At 42.2% G+C, this 12534-nt stretch overlaps 1 protein-coding gene across 11 annotated transcripts in view; it reads left to right on the top strand.

Moving 5' to 3' along the window:
* KCNIP1 (potassium voltage-gated channel interacting protein 1) overlaps window positions 1-12534 on the top strand; it is a 573342-nt gene that overhangs the window by 248545 nt on the left and 312263 nt on the right. The window contains exon 1 of one of the 11 annotated variants that reach the window (XM_081852174.1): window positions 8736-9131. The exons of 8 other annotated variants lie outside the window; for them this stretch is intronic. In XM_081852174.1, the coding sequence (XP_081708300.1) occupies window positions 9071-9131 (61 nt within the window). In that variant the 5' untranslated portion in view covers window positions 8736-9070. Of the gene's footprint in view, window positions 1-8735; window positions 9132-12534 lie in introns of those variants that run through there. 2 more of the 11 variants (XM_081852176.1, XM_081852164.1) reach the window with 2 other exon arrangements.

The following is a 12534-nucleotide window of genomic DNA, read 5'->3' on the forward strand; positions in this document are numbered from 1 at the left end:
TGATAAAGAAGAGCAAGAGGTGCATGCCATTTTTAAGGACTCCACTGATAATTGCATGGTGGTTCTATGTCTTGGTAGTGGAGGAAGCAGCTGAGACCTAATAAATGGAGAGATGAGAGAGAGAGAGAGAGAGAGAGAGAGAGGGAGAGAGGGAGAAATTGTGCACAGAAGCCATGCCCTGGATAGATAACTTATAATGCTTTTAGTCCATTGTATAATATCTATGAAGTATATATTTTTGGTCCCTTTTTAATATAGTATTTAATTTAACACTCCAGCCCCACCCCTCACACACACATATATATGTGGTGCAATAGCTAATTGAGATTGAGAGGGGAAGACAAAGCAAAGCACCCATTCTTTGATGCTGTTGTTATTTATTACTTTTCTTACCCCATCCTTCACCATAATGTCCCAGGACATGTTTAGAATAAGTTTGTAACTGGGGCACAAATAAAACAACAACAGCAACAATTTTATTTAAAGGGTAAGTTATATATATATATACATACATATACATATACAAAATCAAAGGTCAGGGCAAAGAAGTGCATTGAACAGTCTACAACTAAATGATGAAGCTTCATATTCTTCACTCCACTTGTTTTGTTTAAACAATTAGTTCAGTTTCATAGGTGATTACTGTTATGTACTGAAGTTCTCACCCTGGGCCAGCAGGGGGATACTGTAGATAGTTTTCACTCAGGTCCACGTCAGTTATTTTAGGCGGGAACCCTGGGGTATTGTTGCTACAATGTTGACAGCCGGCTGCCTATAAAAGCAGGCCGGCTGAGCTGTTTGCTGTTCAGTTCTGTCCAGCTTACAAATAAAGAGCTGCTCTGGAGAAATCGCTGTGTCGTCTGCTATGTTCGCCCACAACTTAACAATTACCGGGGGGAGGACAGCTACACCATGAGATGCATACATGGCTTTCATGTTTGTGGGGATCATTACGGGCCAACCATGCAATGTAATACCTCTGTAAAATACTGGTTAATAATCCATATAATGTGATCCATGGAATTAAGAATCTTTCTGTGATGATATAAAAAAACCACAGATCTGTTGCTACAGCAGGCATTGTTTTGCTGCTTCCCTAAGTGAGAGAAGGTTGCCTGAAGATTCTGAAATGACAGATTGAAGAACTATGTGGGTATATCACCAAGTGTCTGTAGTGCATAGTGCAATGCACATTGCTTAGCGGACATTATTTGTCAGCCAGGAGTTGGGGCAAATGAAAGCTGTAATTTGTAAAAATAAATAAATAGTGAGAACAGGAAACCACCTAGTTATGCCTAGTAGACTAATCTAATTATCTGTTGACATGTGTCCAGCAATAACTTGCATCCTTGCAGTGCACAGATTTGCCAGCTGTATCCTGTCAGTACATTTTGTGCTGCCAGATAAACTTGTGCTATGCCCTGATCTTCCAATCATGGACGGGCTCTGTTCCAGCCAGAGGTTTACTGTTACTGTTATTTGTCTCTTGCTTAAGATGATCATTTTTGCTATTCAGCTAGCTAGGAGATGTAAGTAAGGTGGGGAGGTTTCAACAGCCATTTAAAATGATTGTAGAAAGGAAGTAGGAAATTTTGCTGTGAGAAAATTCTGAAAAAAGAATTTATTATGCCGCTCAATGAAGGGTACTTAGAGGAAAAGAATGACAAAATGGCTGCCTATGTTGTTTCCAAGGGAAAATTTGTATCAGTTTCCAAAACTGCTGTTTATATATTACTTCCCCCAAGACTCTGTTTAAATCCTGTATTTATTCAAATGCTTAGAATTGTCTACATTTTTTAGAAGTCTAAACTTCAAAAGTCTTCCAAATACCCATATCCTAGGAATCTCATTATATATGATTAGCTACTAAATCCTATGTACTTTCTTCACATGCTCAGTACTCCTATCCTACACCTGTATTATTTCCTCATCCCCTGGTAGCTCCTATACATCTCAGAACCATTTTTTCACCCATATGAGCATAAGAAGAGCCCTATCTGTCCAGCATTCTATTCTCACAGTGGCAAACTGCATGCCTATGGGAAACCCACAGACAGAACCTGAGCACACCACACATCCCTTGTGCAATTTAAGAATTAAATTTTCTGTTACTGATCCCAGTAGGGTTGGGACTTGAAATTAAATGTAGTTATAGAGAGGCAAGAGGGACCAGCAAAAAAACACATAGCAGCATATCCCCACTGCAGGGGTAGGTTGGTGTTACCCCATTCTTTGGGTGCAGAATGAGGTTGGTGACAATGATCACTGAGGGTGTGTTTTTTCTGCTCATTATTGTGCTCATCTGATTATGGTGGTGGAGGGCAGAGTGAGTGTTGTGTTGGGAGGTAAATCTGGAAGTATTAAAGGAGTCATTCAAGTTAAACACTACATGAAATTGTTAAGTGAAAGTTCAGAGAGGAAATTCACAGAATTTCACTTCAGAACACATTTACATGGGAGGAAGAAACATGAATCAAGTAGACCTGTGCAGGAACTGGCTGCTAGCAATTCTTAACACTTTAGTGTTGAGATCTACATTTAGCCCCAACCTGAAGAAACCACCAGGTTATTCCCTTGCTGGTAAAGTATCTGCTCACATGCTTACCAGGAGGCTAGACTGGCAACACACACTCTTGAAAAAACTCTCTGGTGGACACCTGTCAGTTGCACTCACTGTGGCTGCTACTGCTGACACCCTCTCCCTTTGCTTTGAGCCATAAATTCACTGTCCCACTACTGTTAGGTGTGTATTTATGCCCTGCACCTCCACTTTGTGTGTGTATGTTGCATGATATCTCCTCACTCATCAGCTTCCATTCTACCTCCCTCATTCCTATGTTATTCTCTGGCCCTGTAAGGCTTTGGGCAGGGCCAGCCCAAGTCCTTTTGGAGCCTCAGGTGAACCACAATATATTTCCCCTGAGAGGGAAGAAGGGGTGAGTGAAGAGCTATATCAGGGACATGGATAGGAGCCTCATATTCACCAAGAATCCACTATACAGGTGGTGTTGGTGGGGCTGTTGAGGAGGCGATAGATCTGACCTCCAAGAAACACACTGCAGCTGTTGCAGCAGCAGCAGTGGGTGATGCATTCCTTGGACACTGGATCTACTGCCCCTGTGGATCATTCCACCTGAGGCGATTGCCTCACCTACCCACATGGGACTTCATTCCTTTGCTTTTTAAAATGCTGTTGCCGCCACAGCCATATATATGGCTATGCAGTGACAACCCTGCCTTGCTGTGGGTATATGTGAGGTCACTCCTTCGTCCTTCATTTTTTACTCTACATGATCTCAAGCATGTGGACCATCAGAATGGGTGATGATGATCTTAGTTTTCATCCCTAATGGGTCTCTCCCCGCCTCCCCCCCCCCCCCGCATTTCCCATTGAGAAACTTTTTAAAAAAAATTTAACTCTCTTCTTTGACCCAAGCAGAGAACTGAGGTTAGGGATGAGCAACTAATTTCATCATGTTTCAGTTGTTCCAACACTCCATCACCGGTCCATTCCATCCCATTTTCTGTGGATTTCTTGAAATGACACACAATAAGTCTACATTTGAATTGTAGGCTTTTTGTTTATACTTTCAATGTAGGTTAACCATTTTTTAAACAAAGCAGCCACATTTTCGAATGTTTTTCAGTGCATTCATCCATAAAATACACATTTTGTAAGGTACCCCTGCCCGTACGGGCCAGTCGTGTCCGACTCTAGGGTTGTGCGCCCATCTCACTTAAGAGGCCGGGGGCCAGCGCTGTCCGGAGACACTTCCGGGTCATGTGGCCAGCGTGAAGAAGCTGCTCTGGCGAGCCAGCACCAGCACAGCACACGGAAACGCCGTTTACCTTCCCGCTATAAAGCGGTACCTATTTATCTACTTGCACTTAGGGGTGCTTTCGAACTGCTAGGTTGGCAGGAGCTGGGACCGAAAGACAGGAGCTCACCCCGCCGCGGGGATTCGAATCGCCGACCATGCGATCGGCAAGCCCTAGGCACTGAGGTTTTACCCACAGCGCCACCCGCGTCCCACACATTTTGTACATATCTTTTAATATATAATGGACTGCAACCCATAATCCAATGTGCAGTCCAACCAAGTGTTGTGTTCTGATCCACAAGCAAGCTCAAGAGCAATAGATTGAGTCAGAGCAGATTGCACCAAGCTTGAGAGCAGGCCCCGTTCAGAGGGGGAGGTAGCTAGGTATACTTGGCCTGGGCAGTGATGGACCTTGAGGTCCCCAAATTCAACACCCCCTTGCCTCTCACCTTCCTGTCTACAACATAGTTGTTGCCTCCCTGAGGCTCTGCACCCAGTGCAACTGAACCAATTGCACTCCCCTAAATCTGCTGTGTGGCCCCACTAGGGACCGGCTGCTTTTTTGTTTGAGTTCAGTAACTTTGTTCTAACAAGAATCCTGTCCTGGGCTCAGACAAGCTTTGCATGGGTCTGCTTGAGAGGCATAGGAGGGGGAGGTTTGGATGGAACATGGAGATAAGAGTTGGTAGGTTGTGAATGAGGCTGCCATGTACATTGGTGAGCAGGCACTGGGGATGCAAGTGGGGCCAGGCTGTCAGTGGCAGATGTACTCCCAATTTATGTTTCTTCTTTATTTGGACAATACAAAACTACCTTTCTATGGTAAAATTATGCTAAAGCCAGATTGTAATGAAAAATATAAATTACAAGAAAAATTAAAAACAAATGTTAAGACTCTCATCCACCCAGAAAAACATGGTGCTCTGTGAGAACAGCAGCTGCCATACTCAGACACTAGCACTGAAGCTACAAGAATTACAGACATCTTGGTAACGGGTTCAACTCTGCTCTGCTAGTACCCTTCATGATTTCCTCACAAAAGCTGGCAGTGTATTTCCCACCATTCTCCATGTAGGTGGTCGGCTGAATTGGCCTATGCCAATCAAATGCTTTTATTTTTGGGTGCAGCCCAACAAATGCCAAAAAGCATTATGAAAGGAGTTAATTTCCACTTGTTTTTCCCTGTGGCATCTCTTCTGTGTAATTAACTACGTAGGGCAATTCATTTTACATGTTCATGTTTTAGCGTTGCGGTGCTGTCACCCAAAATGCATGAGTCATGATGTGGAAAGTTGTGTGGGATCATGTGTGGGATTTCTCTGTACTTCTGAATGTTTTTGTGTGTATGCAAAAAGTGCACACAAAAATACAAGTTTCGCTTGAAAGATGCATGCAAAATGTGAGTAACAGGATGCAATGTCACACAAAGGATCTGTCATTGAATGGCAGTGAGACTGAAAGGAGGCCGAATTAGGTGCTCTGTGCAACACAGAGGTTGTGAATTTCATCCTTTGTATCATGATTAGCATTGTCAGTACCCACTGAGTTTTGAATAAATAAATAGTTGAAGGGAATTTGGAAGGTTTTGCTTAGGCAAAGCCACTTTAGGATTATTTTTTTTAATAATATTTATTAAAGATTTTCAAATATAACAGAAAAGAAAAACATCCAAATTTAAGGCCTTATTTTCAATGTCATCTTTCCAGGACTTCCCCTCCCCTCCCCCTCTTGTATTCCAGTTCTTTCAAATAGATTCAGCAAATTCTTACCCCAAGTTTTAAAGTTATTATCATTAACCCAATTTAAAAAATATTTTCCCATCCCCTAAAATCGACCTGTTCCCTTCCACGAGTTCCCCTCTTTAGTATACAATACAGATTAACATAAAAAAAATAGAAAAAAGAATAAAATGTAATTTAACACCCTTTGGATTCCAAATTTCCCTCCCTCCTTTCCCGGTTGCGTTCCCAATGTCCGTCAATGTCTACTGTCGTCCTGGAGCTCCCACATCTAAGCCATAGTCCTTCACCAGTCCGCTTTGCCGTCTTTTTAATAGTCTTTGCCGTCTTTTGGTCATCTTTGATTTCGAATGTCCAATCTTGGAAGGGGTCTATCTTCCAACTTTGTCCAGTTCTTGTTATTCTTGTTGTTCTTGTTGTTCTCTCTTCTCCTCTTTTTTTTTTTCCTGCTCTCCTGCACAAATGTTCTAATTCCAAAAAGCTTGTAATTCCTCTACAGAGGCTTTGTTATTCAGGAACAAAACATTACGTCAAGTCCCTTCCATTCTTCAATAGGTAAATCTATTGTCTCCTTTAGTGTGTAGACCTCTGTAGACAAAATAGTGTTCCATTTCTGCAGTTTCCCAGGAGATAAAAAGTCCGATTCAAATTCCATGCCAGCAATACTTGTAATGACCCACAGCTCCTCTAGAGGGATTATAATAACTCAGTTTCCTTCCCGATCACACCCACCAGTCAAAGTAACTTATTATTCCTTGTTTTAAACAGTTTATATCCAATTTATAACAAATGTAACCAGCAAAGTCCTCGTAACAAAGTTCTCTTTTTGTTCTTCAGTTTTGGCAGCTCCTTTGACAGCTGTCAAAACCTCTATTTCTCCTCTCCCGGCGCTCTCACGGATCGCTCCCGGGGTTTTTCGGGGGGGGGGGTTGTATTTTAATTCACATTCCACTTTTCTCCTCCAGCCCAGCTTATAGTTTTCCATCGCGAAATTAATAACTTTATCCAAAAAAAAGTTTGCACTCGATCTTAGTTGTCAGGTCCTTTGCTTTAGCTCCTCTACAACAGGGGGGAGGCTGACTTCCTTTTTGCACCTCCCCCGCTCGCTCTGAATTTAAGAAAAAAATTGTTCCCCTTTTTAATCCAAGTTCCAATTACTCACGGGTTATTCTTTTGAGTCCAGATTTTCAATGGAAGAAGTCAGCGCTCTCCGCCAAATGGCATGCGGCTTCACTCAGCAGGGGAAGCGGAGGACTCACAGCACCCCCCCCCCGTCACCCGCTCCGTAGCCTTTAAAAAGGCTCCTTCGCGTGGTCGGGGGGGCGCAAACGGTGCCCGCCGAGTCACCATGCCCATGGGTTTCAGCGCCCATGGTTTTTGAGGGTCCCCACGTCGCCGGCGCGGTAGAACCCAGCCCCTGCTGAGCAGGCTCCCTCCGGAGCTCGGAGGGAGTCCGCCATTCGGCGATGGCGCCAACCCGGAAGTCCACTTTAGGATTTTTGAGAGATGGTAAAGCAATATTGTTCCAATACTGGGTTCAGATGTTTAAGAATGTTGGCCACATCTTTAATTGTCATAGCTGTTCAGGTGAAGCACCAGGAAAAAGATGTGCAGGAATTTCAAGGGAAGATGAAAGATGTTATTTCTTAGGGAGATTTCAACCATCTCTAGCTGAAATCAAGCTGGTAGGGTAGCTTCTGTCATTTATTCCCTGCTCAGACTAAATATTGCATTGTTTGTGACTTTTGGGTTGGGTCTATTAAAGGTATTACTGCGACTTTGCTATTTTAATATGCAAGAGGGTATATGAAATAAGGCTATGTGAGGTGTACATTGCATGGATTGGCATTATTTTAAGTTCCGTGCCGTAATTTCTATATGAAAAGCAAGGGTGGGTGTGATAGTGCATAAGAAGAAGAAAAAGCTTCCACAGTACAAAGCATCAGGTTAAACCATACAAAACCCAAATATATTTGGGGGCACAACTTAGCCTTACATCCTTTCAGGGAGGTGTTGGGGCAGTAAAATGATATATATATTTCTAACAATATGTCCAAAGTGTTCCTTATTCCAGAAAAAAACAACCACTCTAAACTTTATTTGGGAATATTTTCACCCTATTAATGATCTGAAATCTATAGTTTTTAATGTACATCAAAGTTGTTTGGTGTATCAAATTTGGTTAATGTTTGTTTTAATAATAATGATGATGATGATAATAATAATAATAATAATAATAATATAGAAATGACTTATAGAACCACTAAGATAGAATACATTTTTCTGCTGTAGAACAGGGTATTTCCACAATACCATGAAATATTATCACAAATGCTGCTCTCTTGAAAGGATGTGTGATCAGCAAGCTGACTCCTGTGCTCTGACTTGGTTGCTTAATTAGGCTTGACTTCCCTCTACCCTTTGTCCATTTTTCATTCTTAGTGTGAAGTAGACAATCTACATCATATTCTGACCAAAATGGTCAATACCAACACATAGTGTAACCTGGATTTCCCTGAAACCTTAGAAGTACAAAGGCCTCAGTTGAAGAGTGATATCTAGATAGTATTACAGTATATGGTTGGAGCAGGAATGTGAATGTGAATAGTAAAGCGAATTGATTGGGATTCAGATAATGATGATGCCTATCACATATATTTTCTAGGGGAAAGAGAGTGGTGCACTGCTATCAGCCAGTGTCCCTTCTATATTAAAATAACTGTGATTCACATTTTTAAAATACACATGCCATGTCTGTACATTGCATGTAAGAGAAGAATAGGGACAATGGACATGGTGTAGTTTACTAGCTGTTGGTTATTATTTTTTGTGAGGAAAGCAATTGCTTTCCCCAGTCCTCTGGCTGGGAAGAGTTTTAAGTGACTGCTCTTTCCTGCCTTTTTAGCAAGACCATTAATCAGCAGGAATTAGCTTTCTGCAGAACCACAACTTTGACAGCTGGTTCACTATTATTTTCCATTCAGCAAGTTCTCATTCATTCATTCATGATTGGTACTCAGCCTGAGTCCCTTGGCATCCCTTGAGACCTTCGCCATGCCTACAGAATGGTAGTTTAGTATACAATGGAAGAGATGCATTGATGTTTTCCCTGTAGACCTACAGGCTTCTGGTTGGAGCCATAAGGAAACGAGAGAAAAAATTAGCCTGTGTGTTTGTGTGGCTGTGCTCCAGTAAATATTTTGATGCATCTGCTGCCAGCTCTGGTCTGAGGGAATCTACCTAGCATTTAAATTTTGATGGGGAGCTGTTTTGAATAATAAGAGTGCAGCCGGCTGTGAGTCAGTGCATGTGTGTGTTGACTGAAAGGGGGAGAAAAAAATCTGAAAGCTTAACGCTTGCTGAACGCTCAGCTGCAGTGCTTTGCTTTTCCCTCCTCCTTTTTCTCCGAGTAGATATTCCAAACAGATTTTTTTGGGGGTGGTGGTGTTTCACTGGGAGGAGGGAGGGGAAGCATATTTTGTGTAGCCCCTCACCCAAGTAGCAGTTACAATGGGTGCTGTAATGGGCACGTTCTCTTCTCTGCAAACCAAACAAAGAAGACCCTCGAGAGGTAAGGATAATCTTTCCCCTTTTTTCCCTTTCTCATGTGTGTTTGCAAAGACTGGATTTTTGCACTGGGCATTTTAAAAAGAGCAAAGCGAAGCATGTGCCACTTGCAACTAACAGAGCTACACACTGATGGTTAGAGGCAAATTCGCGCTAAGGGGGGAAATGACAGCGAAGGGTGTGCATGTGTGTGAGCTCGTCGTTTTGTGTTAGCGGTTGTAGAAGAGGGGAAAGTGGGTGGCTTCAGGGGTTGTGTTGGAAGCTGCTTTTTGAAATGTTGTAAACCTTTCACGCAGACGTGTGTGAGGAGGAGAACTCGGCAACCTGCTGTGTGCAGCACACTCGCGGAGGAAAACCTGTTTACTCCCGGTCCCATGCTGTGTTATCAATTCATTCATTTGCGGGGGGGGGGGGGGGGCTAGCAAGGTGGCAAAACATTTTCCAGCAGCCTTTTGGGGTTTCTGAAAGAGAGACGTACGTACGTTAATTCCTTTAATCGTGTGTAAGCCATGCTGCCAGTGCATGTCTAATGCTCATCATTTGGAAAGGAAGAAGAGGGGGGATATATTTCCCTAAAGAGCGGAAGTGAGAGAAGAGAGGGGAGATAGCAAGCAGCATTTCAAAGATCTTTCATCTTCGTCTTCAATCCTTAAGTCGGCAAGACTTGCCATCTAGCATGCTAATATTCCAGGAAGTCTCTAGCGTCGAAAGTGGGTGGTTTGTTTGCTCTGTTTTCTCAGTAGGGTTAACTCAGCATCACAGGAAGGAAAGCCGAAAGTTGGAGGCACACCAGGGGGGTGGGGCTGAAGTACAGCGGCTTGTACGTGGAGTTGGAGAGGATGAGTCGGGTGTGTGTGTGTGTGTGTGCGCGCGCCTCTGTGTGTTAAAACTTGAGGGTTCTCTTCCTTTCTGGAACCAGAACCAGCATTTACAATATAAAAACTACATGTACTGGATCACAGCCTTTGAACAGCATCTCCTTCCAGTAGTTTTTGGCAGATTTTTTTTTTAATAACTTTTTTCCTTGTCTGCTCTGCAATCCAACTCATTCTGCCTTTCAAATAGCAATAAAGAAGAAGTGGGGAAATCAGATCCTAAATGCAAACAATTGGATGATTTCTAAGGCAATTTATGTATATATATACTCATATGATACTTAGATATACATTTGATCAGCCAAATGCAATAGCTGTATCTAGCCCAAACATCTTCCCACAAAAGTCTTTTTGTAGATTGTGACTGCAATATTGTTCTTAGGTTACCTAAATCCTGTAGATGCCAATGGGGTTTCAGTGGCTTATCTGTGTGCAGAATGACTATCTCGCCTCCATGAAAGTTATTTATCTGAGGGCTATAGCTATGGGTTAGACACACCAAACCACATATTCAGTCTTCGGAGTAAGTAGAAGCAGTCCATTGCATAGGGGAGCACTCTGAAGGCTTATTGAAGTAATTGTGCTTGTTGTATGATTATGAGGCTTTCAAGAAAGCCTAGCTAAAAACCTGCTAGCCATTTATATTCTATGCACAGAATGCAGTTCTGATTTGCTCTAAAATCACCCTCTGTAATATTCAGATTGATTTCAAGTTCCAGGCTCTAGCTATTATTTACAATTTATTCCCCCTTAGTTTGTAACTTAGCTTGCTCCATCATTTTGCTGTACTTCGAAAAGCAATTTGACATTGCTTGTGGTCACTAATTATTTTTTTTAAGTGACTTGTGGTAGTTAAGTGTCCTGTGGATATCTGTGGGTGGTAATCTTTCAACTGCAAATAGTTTTCCAAGAGCAGTGCTTGAACAGTTCTAATGGAGGTGGTCACTTTTTTCTACTGATCATGACACAATTGATTCTAAAGCAGGTTGGAAGCATATTTGAGCTTCTCTGATTTTTTTTACAGCTAGGACTGGAAAGAATTGGTTAGACCCTCCTGTGAATAGAGGAACACATTATCTTTTGATAATGTCAGTTAGTAGAATTTGTAACCCAATAAATGAAACCAGTTTCCATAAGCTGTCCAAGTAAGTAGTCTCATCCTATTGCCTACAAACTGTAGCCACACACACTCTGGTTAAGTGTGAATGATGGATGCTTCTAACATAAACTACTTGGCAAACCACTAATATCATTCTATCATAAAAATTACATAACCAATATAGTAATCACTTGTTTAATTAGTAGTAATAACCATTTTGGCTGTGAGTCCTAGAAGACCTGCTCCCTGCCTTGCTAGCCTCTTTCTACCTGGCCTGGGAGGGCAGCGCCCTAACTGACTCCAGATACAAAAGAGGAGGCTGCTGAAAAGGCCAGACATCTTATTGTCTGTGAGTCCTGGAAGACATGTTCCTTGCCTTGCTGGCCCTTTTTTCACTTGGCCTGGGAGGGCGAGGCACTGATTGACTGATTGACTCCAGTTATGAAAGGTGAACCCGCTGAATGGTCTTGGGTTGGGGTATTGTATGGGGTTTTTCCTTGCTGTTGTTGATGTTAATTTTTTGTATCTTTATTTTTAGAAATTTTGATTTATATGGAAATTGTTTAGTTTGGTTGTGTACTTTTTGATGTGTTGTATATCTTGTTTATGACTACTTTTGTTACGTTTGTAATTGTAAATTGTAATTTTCATGTTGTAAGCTGCCTTGAGCATGGTTTTAGTGGAAAGGCGGGATACAAATAAGACGATGATGGTGATGATGATGATGATGATGATGATCCATTATCAGTCACACTTATCTGTGTGGCTGCTGCTGATTCAGATCATACCCACTGGTCTATGCAGGAGCATCAGTTTAGATTTGTGGCCAAATAACACAATACATTGATTTGATGCACAACCATTACAAATATATTTGTGGAGAAAGTCATACACCAAGGCCTGGGTCCAAAGAACAGAATGCTCAAGGGAGATTTGGCCTTTGCTTTTTCTCAATAGCAGCTCCACCATGCTACATAGTAGACCGTTCTACTCTTGAACTTATCATCACCTCAAGGCAAGAGTCTGGTTGAAATGACTAAGCATTGCTCTTTTCCACTATTCTATAATCCTGTGGGTGGTATTCAATGGCACGTTTGTGCTAGTGCAAGACTTAGGGGGTTGGGGAAAACTTCCAGAACAGATTCAGCTGGCACATGGGGGAAGGAGAGGGGGAGATTGTTCCACTGCACAAGGAAAAATACAACTCTAAACTTCCTATTCTTTGAATAGCACATTGTGATCAAATAATGGTCTAGAACAGATCAGGGATGGGAAACCCATGGCTTATAGATGTTGTGGGACTTGAATGGCCATCAACCCGAGCCAGCATAGCTAATGATCAGGGATGATGGGAACTGTAGTCCAGCACCCTCTGGAGGACCACAGGTTCCCCATGCCTGCCTCAAAGACTGGAAAGTCACACTCTTTTTAGG

The sequence above is a fragment of the Podarcis erhardii genome (assembly GCF_964252035.2).
Source record: "Podarcis erhardii genome assembly, chromosome: 2".
Classification (NCBI taxonomy): Eukaryota; Metazoa; Chordata; class Lepidosauria; order Squamata; family Lacertidae; genus Podarcis; species Podarcis erhardii.